The sequence below is a fragment of the Ornithodoros turicata genome, chromosome 1 (assembly GCF_037126465.1).
Source record: "Ornithodoros turicata isolate Travis chromosome 1, ASM3712646v1, whole genome shotgun sequence".
NCBI lineage: Eukaryota > Metazoa > Arthropoda > Arachnida > Ixodida > Argasidae > Ornithodoros > Ornithodoros turicata.
Genome location: NC_088201.1, coordinates 188,441,110 through 188,452,454, shown reverse-complemented (window position 1 = coordinate 188,452,454; position 11,345 = coordinate 188,441,110). Strand labels below are relative to the sequence as shown.

General features: G+C 46.8%; 1 protein-coding gene across 1 annotated transcript; it reads right to left on the bottom strand.

The window, feature by feature from the left end:
• Nucleotides 1-903: 903 nt before the first annotated feature.
• Nucleotides 904-1,971, bottom strand: LOC135392016 (histone-lysine N-methyltransferase SETMAR-like). The gene has a single exon (XM_064622632.1). The coding sequence runs from the start codon at nucleotides 1,969-1,971 to the stop codon at nucleotides 904-906; it is 1,068 nt and encodes a 355-aa protein (XP_064478702.1).
• Nucleotides 1,972-11,345: the final 9,374 nt, after the last annotated feature.

Sequence of the window (11,345 nt, the reverse complement as noted above, 5' to 3'; positions counted from 1 at the left end):
CCACGCAAGCTTCAAAGGCTAGCTCTCAAACTCGCGACCTGGCAGGTCACTAAATCCCTGGGTGATTCCATCTCAACTCAGGTCATCTCTCTCAGCGTTGTTCTTTTGATTTTTTGGTTTAAGATGGATACCATAGCACCGCACAGTCAGCACAGTTACACGCGATCCATACTGTACTTGGAGTTCATATCTAAAACACAAGCCATCGACTCAGAACGTTGCTGAACTTCACGTGAACGGCATTGAGATCAGACTGTGGGAAAAACGAGTCAGAAAGACTCAAAATATATTGCTAGGATGGGATTTGCGGTATGTCTGCATCCTGCGCTCAGTTGTTCAAAGCCGGAGACGTCGGCAGTAGCAGACGCCAATAATCCTGTTAACTATCTGGCGTGGTTCTCCCGGTCGCGGTGTACATCGTGTGCTCCACACTCCACGTTTGTTGCGGGCTATCCCGAGTTGTGCTGAGAGGGAACCTTCCATTTTGCGAACACATGTAGGTCATAGCCTGGGCTATATAGCTACAAAATATGAAGGAAATTCAAGGTGAGGTTTTCGAGAAACGAGAGTAAAAAAAAAATAAAAAAATTCGAAAACATAGCTGTACTTTACACCGTCTTGACGAACGTGGGCAAGGTACAGAGATGTAAATTTTACATCAATTTAAAGAGCGTGCTTCGACCTACACAGCGGTACCTCATATATTTTGATGGCGTATATAGCAGGAGTACAGCGTAAATACAAATATGAGCAAAATGTGAGCTTTGTTGCAACTTTGGCGATTTTTAATTAAAGATCAAAATACGAGGGCAATCCCAAAAGTAAGGTCTCCTATTTTTTTGAAAGACAAAGAACTGTTTATTTTCTGTGATATTTACATCATTTTGAAGCTTGAGCAATTATCTATTTTTCTACATAATCGCCGTTTCGGTCGATGCATTTCTGAAGACGCTGTGGTAGTTTTTGGATGCCCATGTCGTACCAGCTCGCCGCCTTGTCCTTGAGGAAGCGTTGAACCTCATCTTTCACGTCTTCGTCGTTGCTGAATCGCCTTCCTGCCAAATGTTCTTTCAACTTAGGGAAGAGGTAGTAGTCGCTTGGTGCCAAGTCCGGACTATATGGTGGGTGAGTGATGATTTTCCAACCGAAGTCTTGCAGGAGAGCGACGGTTTGACGGGCGACGTGTGGGCGAGCGTTGTCGTGGAGAATGCTTACGCCCTTGCTCAACATCCCTCTTCTCCTGTTCTGAATTGCCCGTCTGAGCTTCTTCAGTGTCTCACAGTACCTGTCAGCGTTTACTGTGGTCCCTGCAGGTATAAAGTCGACCAGCAATACCCCCTTCCGGTCCCAAAACACAGTTGCCATCACTTTACCAGCGGATTGTGATTGTTTGAATTTCCGCGGCTTGGGCGAATAGGGGTGCCGCGACTCGCGTGATTGTTGTTTGGTTTCAGGTGTGAAGTGAAACGCCCAGGTTTCGTCTCCCGTGACAATCGAGTCCAGGAGGTTGTCCTTTTCTTCTGCATAGGTGCGAAGAAATTCGCGGGAAGAATCAACTCGCTGCCGTTTGTGGTCTTCCGTCAGCATCCGTGGCACCCATCTTGCGCACACCTTCCGATATTGCAATTTTTTTGTTAGAACCCTGTGGATGGTGCTTCGGGAAACCTCAGGAACCAAAATGTTGAGATCATCCAGACTGACACGCCGATCTTCACGCATGGCTTGCTCAACCTTCGTGACTGTCTCGTCGGAAATTGACGGTCTGCCGCTCCTCTGTTCGTCGTGAATTTCAGTACGGCCGGCTGCAAATTCTCTGCACCACTTGCGGACGTTTTTGACACCCATGCATGAGCCTCCATACACTTCCACCAACTGGCGATGGATTTCGATCGGTTGAACGCCTTTTGCGTTCAAAAATCGAATAACTGCGCGAAGTTCGCACTTCGCGGTAGCGTCCAGCGGGAGCTCCATTCTCAACGGCCGCCAAGCCAATACTGTGCATCCTAGTGAGACGCGTGCATGAATGGATAGGAGAGGAGGACGCGCCAATCACAGCAGTGCGGCCAGCAGCCGCACGAACAGCTTCTCTGGATCCCCAACGTTTCGGAGACCTTACTTTTCGGATTGCCCTCGTAGAATTGACCGGTGCTGTTTGCGCATGCTGAAAGTAGTTGTACCTGACATATTGTGCAAAAAAAAATCTATAGTCTGGGACCGTCCGATGGTGAGGAATAAAATGTCAAAGTCGTTCCGTCAGAAAGCTCCGTCGCCGAGTCAATTTCTTTGGGAATTTTTTTCGGGCAGACCACAAAACATAGAGCCAAAATATTTGTTGCTCCTGTGTGTATGCGTGTTGCAGTACACCATAAATTTTTTCACGGGAAATTGGTGATGGTGTCCGGACCACCCTGCCTGAGTTGAGATGGAATCACCCCCCTATTCAGTGGCTCTCGTACCAGACGATGACAGCAGGCAGAAGCTATTACTCCTTAGAGTTTTTTTTTTTTTTGTGTGTGTGTGTGTGTGTTTGTATCTCGTTTGCCCCGCCTTCAAACCTACCTTCCCAAATTTTAACAAAAAGGAATGAAATTCTTCATTGACTGAAGAGACATAATTGTTTCGCTTGCAGAAAGGTCAATATGGGGCCGATATAGGATAATTTTTTCCACCCATGCAAGCAGGGATCATTTCTTCCTACACCCTTTGCCCAGTGGTGTGTGAGTCAATGTAGATTTGAAGTTGCAAGGGGAAAAAATTGCTAGATCGCACCCCAGCTCCACCGGCTATTTGGCATCACTCATGGTTCGACATATTGTTTGCCTACGGTTATGATATTTTTGCAGATGCAGTTGTCTGCACGAGTTTGTTGTTCCGCAAATTCAGGTTTTGTTACATCTATTGACTCACAAGATGGCGTATATGCAGGCCAGCTTGGGGATGAACTCAGTAATGTAATAGCCTGAGTATGGGTACACAGTCGTGTGTTTGTGTTGTTCCTCTGTGTGCCCAGACTCAGGTGCCCAGACTCAGGTCTGTGGCACCCAAGGTCGTTGGCTAGTCATTGTGAGCATTACCAACTACGGTAAATTAGAGTAGGTAATGATTCCTCATTGGTTGACATTTATGAGCGGTTCTGGCCATTTAATTACACGACATAAGCTATCTAAGTGGGTGAGCCAGCATGCTGTTAGATGCTGCGTCATTACTCGCCGTTACTTACGGGTGAACTCCACACCCGCGGAGTGTCTCAAAGTCCCTTGGGACAGAGGAATGTGGAGGACTCCATCGCCAGAACAGTGATTGAACTACTGTACCTATTATTTGTGCCGAACAGCTCCAAAAAGCAGATCCTGTTACTACTGTGTGTTCTTCTGACTTATTGCGCGATGTTTGCTCCAAAAGGGGCTCCTGGATGTGCAATGTAAGTGAAAACGAAACTGGCGGTTGCTTTTTCTGTTGTGGTGACAGGTCTCGATATAATCATTTCATAGCATGAGCCGAGCCAACAGCTCCCCTTGGAGCCCATAGTTTGAGATAATGCACACAACACTGGACAGATGACAAATGAAAATACGGCGTAACACAATCAGGAGCCTTCCTCTTTGGCTCGTCTTTTATCCGGTCCTGGATACCATTGACTTGTGCTGATTTTTTACACCTGACGCCCAGTTATTCAGTATCCTAAAATAACTAAAGCAACTTCTTGCTAAAGTAGACATTTATTTGACATAATACATACCATATTTACTCGCATAATTTCCGCATTTTTTTGCCTAAAAAGCGTGGAAAAGTTGAGGGAGCGCAATTTATACGGGGAATTACGCGCAACATTTCCAACTTACGTGTATTCCCGTTCTCCGCGCACGTCAGATAGCAAGTAACCATGGACAAGACGTAAGGATAACATTACCTTTATTTTAAAACACTAGTCGTCGTTGCTACTGCCGTCGGAGATGTTCTCGCAGTCGCAGTCATCATCGACGTCGTCCCAGACCACATCGTCTTCCGTTCCGTCAAGATTGTTTGAAATCCGGGTCTTTTGAAGCTTTTCAGCACGACGTCAGGAGACTCCATGTCCCAGGCTTCGCGTATCCACTAGCACATAAGCTGAAGTGAGGGCTGCCTGATCCGTCCCGTTGGTGTTAAACAAGGGCTCCCAGACGCCCTCCTTTCCACAAAGAGCTTTCGCGAATTATCCTTAAAGGGCTTATTAATGCTCACATCAAGTGGTTGGAGCATAGATGTCAGACCCCCTGGGATGATCGCCAGATCGGTTTTGAGATCGGAAAGTGCTGTCTTCACACTGCTTACAAGATGGCCCTTATAGGTGTCCAAGACAAGCAGTGATGGCAACCTCAACAAGCCGCCCGGCCTGGCCGCCCAAACACTGCGCACCCAATCTTGGACTAAGGTTTCGTCCATCCATCCTTTTGGTTGCACGCGCACATGAAGGTTTTTTGGCAACTGTTCGTTCGGCATCATTTTCCGGTTAAACACTACGTACGGCAGTAGCTTTCTTCCGTTGGCAGTGACTACCAAAATGACGGTGCACCGCTGCTTCTCGCAGCCTGCCGTACGGATGGAGACACTTGAAGCACCTTTTCTGTCTACAGTCAAGCTGGGTGGCATGTCAAAGTTTATTGGAGTCTGGTCGGCGTTCCCAATTTGCGAGAGCAGGTGGTTGTTCAACTTTCGTTTCTTAATCACATGTCTGTGAAATGCGATCACTTTGTCCTCGAAATCTGATGGCAGACGCTGGCACAATGTCGTTCTTCTTCGGAGGGAGAGCCCTTTCCTCCTCATAAATCGTGTCACCCAGCCTCTGCTTGCTTTAAATGACGTCGCTGGTACAGCTTTCATGGTTGCAATACCCCTCGCTTCAAACTGCAGCATTTCGACCAATACAGCGCATCAATCGTTCCTTCTTCTGCACGTTCAACTTCTGCACGTGTTCCAGCAACAACTCTTCGACTACCGGGTACTCGCCTTGTTTAGGTCCACGGAACGCCTTTCTCGCATGCCCGGCTGTCAAGAGACGGTCTTTCTGCTTTCACCAATACCACACGTGGATCCGGAACTGCCGTGCTGCCGCCCTGTTTCCTTGCTCCTCGGCTGCTTCTATGACACGTAACTTGAACTTCGCGGTATAGTTGTCGTAGCCCATGTTGACGATGTTCACAAGGCAGATGACAACGAACTGCGTAAGCGTAGCACACGTGCAAATACGAATGGGAAGTGCACGATGTCAGCAGCCAGCGCAAGGGTCATCTATGAAGGGTAAAGCGTGGCCATTGGCTCTGCGGTCGGCACATGCGGAGGTGGAGGAGGGCGGGGCGAGGCGAGGACCACGTGGTGAGCAGAATCCGGTCGCTGGGAGCAAGTCACGGCGGCGGCAAGTTAAATACGAAGTTGCTGGTGCACAAATTGCGAAAATCTTTTATTTTGTCATCTTTTTGGTGCAAAAGTAGGGGTGCGCAAATTATGCGAGTAAATACGGTATAAGCTCACTGTGTTCCGCTTAGTGACGCATCCAAACAAAATTTCATCTTGCAAAGCAATACACATTGTCAAATTCCTAATAACGAGTGAGTCTCACACATAATTTCACGATTTGGTGCGTGTAACCCTGTATTCGCTGACACCATTTTCTAAACGCAACGGTGCTCGAAAATGTTCCTCACACTCCAACTGTTTCAAACCCTAAGAAATGGTTGTAAGAAATGATACTTCTAGCTGTATGTTGTAATATTTCACGGTGTGGGAAAAACATCCCACTCGGGGGTTCCGAATCCTTCGCCAGTGACCCGAAAGTAAAGAGGCCAAGCCATTGAAAAGATAACACAAACAAGGTTTATTACCTTATGACTGCAAACAACATCTGAGAACCCTCAAACGATACACTGGAAGTTCTTCTTGTGAAGTCCTGAAGTCCTGAAAACCTTCAGGTTCTGGCACGCTCGGCTCGGTTGTCCGATCCTGCCTCTTGTCCGCAGGCCACTGGCGCTGGAAGTGTTATTGCCTTGCCTCCTGTGCTCTTGGCAGTTCTTTCTCCTTATTGTTGTCTTCCCACACACTTAACACAACATCTTCACAACGTAAAATTTAGTGTTTTGTCCTTTCTCTAAATGAATGATGGATTGTGTCTTTGGAATGTTGTCTATTTTTCCGTAACATCACAATACTGCTTTACATAATCTTATGCCAACGGCAAGTTTGTGACATAGAACAGCGCTTACACCATGTCCAAGCAAATTAGGAGTCTGTATGCTCTGCTTCATAGACTGTAAAATCTGCTATAACACAGGATTTTTGCTGCTTCAAGAGCCGCTACAGGCAGTTCTTGTCACTTATATCACTGACAGAGACATTTCTCGAAGCTTCCGGAACCCTCAGAGCAGACGCTGGCCGTCATTGAAGGGAGACCAGAGGATCAACTGGCATGTATTGCTATGGGTCTTGACCCAGGTACCCTCTGTGTCTTTTTTCAAACATGAGTAACACAAATATGCAGTCATTACAAATCATACCTGCCACCGAAGAAACCACAACTGAAATTGGTTACGCCTATAGCAGACAATTCTGTATGGTTACGCATACTGTGTACGAACTTGTAGTTGCGTTTGGTGGTGCTATTTGGATGTACAGTGCTTTTGATAACAGTGGGATTGTCAGCAATATTCTCAGTAACGCCTAACCACCGTGAACCCTTCAGGGAACCCAGTCTTCACGTATTATGGTCGTAGTTACCGCTGCGCCAATAAAACCCGAATCATCATCATCATCATCATCACTTTCAGGGAACCTGTACTGTCTAAGCCCACTCACCTGAGAAGTTTATACTCAGAAGATGCATTGGGAGATAGCATTGAAATGCCTGTAGAGAAAGCAAACAAATTTATGTCTTCATTTGAAGTCAGTGAAGATGCAGTCAAAATGGTCGAGTCCTAAGCTGGGCACCAAAGTAGCTCACTGAAATGGTTTCTGTCCAGAGCAGGAAGAATGACAGCTTCCATAATGAAAGCTGTGTGTCATACGAGAGTTACAAGCCCTAGCATCTCACTACTGAAGTCTATATGCTACCCAGAAAGACAGCAACTAAGAACCCCTGCTGTGGCATGGGACCTGCGTCATGAGCATGATGCCCTTAAAGCATATGAAGTGAGCGAAGCAAGGAACTTCCAGTGCTCTATACCAGGGCTCCACTTGAATGCTATGTTCCCCTTTCTTGTAGCAACTCCAGGTGCCCTTGTTACATGTACGTACTGTGGCAAAGGTTCCGTGGAGATCAAGTGCCCATACCTAATTTGCGACTCAGAGGTACTGGACGCTGAGAGGTTACCAGCTGGCTTCTGCCTGTATGGCGTCAGTGGCATTGTGATGCTAAGCAACCAGCATGCCTACTGCTACCAAAGACAGACTCAACAACAACTTTATTGCGAGATGATGAATGGGGAGTTTCATCGCCAGGGGCGATACTCTGCCCCGTTGCTGGTGGTGACGCGAGGAATTAAATGTTGAAGCCCCTTCACAGTTAGGATTGACGTCACGTAGTGTCCAGATAGGGGAAGAGAGCTTTGAGGGCAGAGCGTTGGTGGACTGGAGGTGGCTAGGGACCAAGCAGTTTTGTATGAGAGAGAGAGGGGGTGAGAGGACAGCTCGTTAAGGGATTCGGAGAGTACAGGAAGTGTGGGCAATGGAGAAGAATGTGCTCTAGATCTTCTACAGCAACGCAGTGACAGCATTGTGGACAATCAACTTGTATCAAACAGTAAAGCCTCTACACTGTAAAGGCCACTTCGAGGCACTTTCTACGAACTAATGTGGCATCTTGACGAAAGGTATGTCGAGGCATGCGGAAAGTGAGCCATCAACTCTGCTCAGCATTGCTGGGGGCCAGAATGTCAGTGGTCCTTTGGCAGGAAGCCAGAGGAGTCACGACACGTTGAAGGACGGAACGATATCTCCTCTCGGCCACGCATTACTGGTTTGTCTCCGAGATGAGAGAGCTTCTGCAGCAGCTCTGTCGGCCTGTTTGTTCCCTCCGACACCACAATGTACTGGAACCCATTGGAGAACCAACCTGTGCCCTGCTTCGTAGACAAGGTTGTAAGCCACTAACACACCAACACCAACCCAACCAACAGTGTGGATGAGCCTTGGATGCCAGAATTTTCGATTGCTTGCAGCGCAGATGTAGAGTCAGTGAACACGACCCATTCCCTTGGGGTAAAATCAATGATGTGCTGCAAGAAGAAAAGTATGGCATAGAGCTCTGCAGCTGCGATAATAGATACTGTACAGACTCGGATGGCTGTATGCAAAGTTGGTTTCTGTGATTTTGTCATTTGGGCACCAAATATCTTGCATACCCAGCAAATTCACAGAGGCAGAAAGTTCTGCAACGACAAAATTGCTGCTGTCAGAGTGTTTTTCAGCAGGGTCATTGTTCCTGAGCTGTTTTGTCGTTACTTTATGAGGCAGCAGCAAAGTGCACAAGGAGGACGGTCACAAGCAGAGGTTTACTGCTTTTGTCAGGAACCAGAAACTGGGAAAATCATAGCGTGTGACAACCCTTCTTGCAAATATAGGTGGTTCCACTTTACATGTATAGGCATCAAATGTGTGCTAAAGATGAGGCAGTGCTTTTGCCCAGATTGTAAAATGTGCAAAGAAAACTAGTTGGCTTTCTTGCAGTTTTCATTGCTGGTTGGATCTTGTGCAATAAGGATGAGGTGCCATACAAGTTGTAACGTTGCATGGCACAACATTGAGTAAGCATGGAGAAATAATGCAGAGGCAAGAAGTGAAAACATTGTAATAGTAATTTTATGGAGCATTCCATTGACATCGCTTATGGCATTGAAATATGACACATACAATAACAAAATATCAGTCAACACATACAATTAATGATGAACCTTCCACACTACTCATTTCTCCATGCTACTACAACAGAAGGGCATAGATTAGACAGTGTAGAACACACAGTCACAATCTTATCCAACAGTGTCTCGTTGTCCCCAGTTCAACAGGCAACGTAGTCAATGGGCAGTGTGAACTTCAGAATAATGAACTTGTTTCTTATCAGCCCAACAACTCGCTCAACATATATCTTCATATTAGCAAGTTTCCATGTCGTTTGCACTGCTTCAGCTGACAGCTGTTCTTTGCCCTTTGTGAGTGCAGACATGCTCAGCTTCTTACATTAAAACCCAATTCTATCAGATGCATTGAAACCCCTATCTGTGAGGACTACGTATTTTCCGGACTACAAGTCGCACCTCTGTATAAGTCGCCCCCCACCCCCCACCCCGAAAAATAATATCAACCCGACCTTTGCATATGACGCATTCGTCCATTCAAAATGGTACGTTTATTTTCTGCAAGTACAATTTAAAATCCATCAAATTCCTCGTCCTCAGAATCGTTGATTAACATTTCAGCAATCTCGGGTGGAAGACTTACTACCATGTCCGCATCACCATCATATAGTCCGACCCGCTTGAATCACCACTGTCACTCTCGCGTTCACCACCAGAAATCAGTCCAGCCTTTCTGAAGCCTGTGGTAATTGTGTTCACGGAAACCGCACTCCATGCCTCGCTCACCCATTTGGCCACTTCGCCAAACGCCGGGTGCATCCCGTCTATATGAAACTGTGACCGCCTTCTGTCATCTAAGACTCCCACAACCGTCGCAGGATGGCTTTGAAGCTGTGGTTCACTGAGATGTCCAAGGGCTGCATCTTAGTCATTCCACCGGCAATTATTACTGAGACGCAGTTCTCATCTTCGCAGGTTCATCTTCCGCTTCACGTGACTCGTGATGTGCGCCCTCATACTATCCATAACAGGGAGCCTATCTTTGCATGATAGGAGCGATCTGGCTGCCGCAAAAGCACTGGTCAACCCAGACACCCATCATCTCCTCGTCCATCCAACCTTCCTCGTTGGTCTTAACGGCGACTGCAGGCGGGAAGGGGTCCGCGGGCATTGTTTTCCTTTTAAAAATCGCCGTCTCTAGCCGTACGTCAGGCCGATGAACGGCGGAAAAACCCAAAATGTGCCCAATACGTCGGGCTGACGTATGGACCGAAAACTATGCGCAGTACGTCGAACAGACGTGGTATACTTATCTAGCGGATACATGAATACGGGCACACAGCAACGCGTTCATTCGTGCGTCACTGGCTGGACCGTCAACACTAGGCATGCATCCCTTTCGTGAAATGTAGGTTATTGGTGACAGCATTGAGCTATACCAGGTTAAGTTAAAGTATCTGCTGCTTCGGAATACCTGTGAATCTGCTAAAATCACGGCAGAGCAAATTCGACATGTGTATGTTGAAAACGTAACATGGCAACACGCTATTTTAAAGCTGGCCGTCCCGTTGCATGACGCACTTCGTTCGCACACGATCATGACGGCATCACGATCGGAATGTTAGCACGCTTGTTGCCGATGTGGATCCTGCGTTAGTGCGAACGGCGTACAAGCTGATTTTCTAGGGTTTGTTTCTTTCTGGATTGTATATGCATCAGATATCTTGGACAGATCACTTTTTCTTCATTTGTCATGCGCTTCTTTGCAGAGCTTACCAAGATGATTCATCACATCCACAGCATCTCGTGTTGTGAAGGCGCTATATATTTCACCAAATGATGAGAACTCATGAGACAGTTTCCAGATATTTAAAGGTCATGCTTTGCATGCTCCTGCAGAGCGCTTTATTTTTTGCACCTCATGCAACACCATGGCTCTGCGAACTGCAGCTGGGAGCTTTTCACAGAAGAGCACTCTTGGTGGTACCACAACAAACACGATTCACATATTACAGAAGGGTCATCGTTAAGTAAGTCTTTGCACTCTGTCCACTTCCATTTTATAGTTCTTTCCTTCGTGCTGACCGTGACTGTCACAGCCATCCATCCATCTTCTGTAAAGTACTTATGTACCATTTCCAAGTCTACGGAATTATTTAGCTTACCTTCCAGCAGCCTTAAGCCCTACAAAGGGGGTGGGGCACTCATAACACACACACAATAGAATCGTCCAAGATGAAGTCTGGTATCCTTGAAGGCACAGTTTCGATTGCGCCTTCATGTGGAAGAAATAGTGATGTGAAGGTTAAATGTGGGCACCTTGAAAGCAGAGTTGTAGTATGAACACGTGCAAAGATGAAGGAAGTTCAGAAAGGCTACATATGCAGTGTCCTTACCAATCAATGTGCCATGCTGAAGGGTTTCTGTAATTACTTCGTAATCAAAGGAGCACCGGAGGATCCTTTTCTCTTTCTCTGCAGAAGACTGATCCTTGAATGGCACCAGTGATTTTGGGTCCTTCAG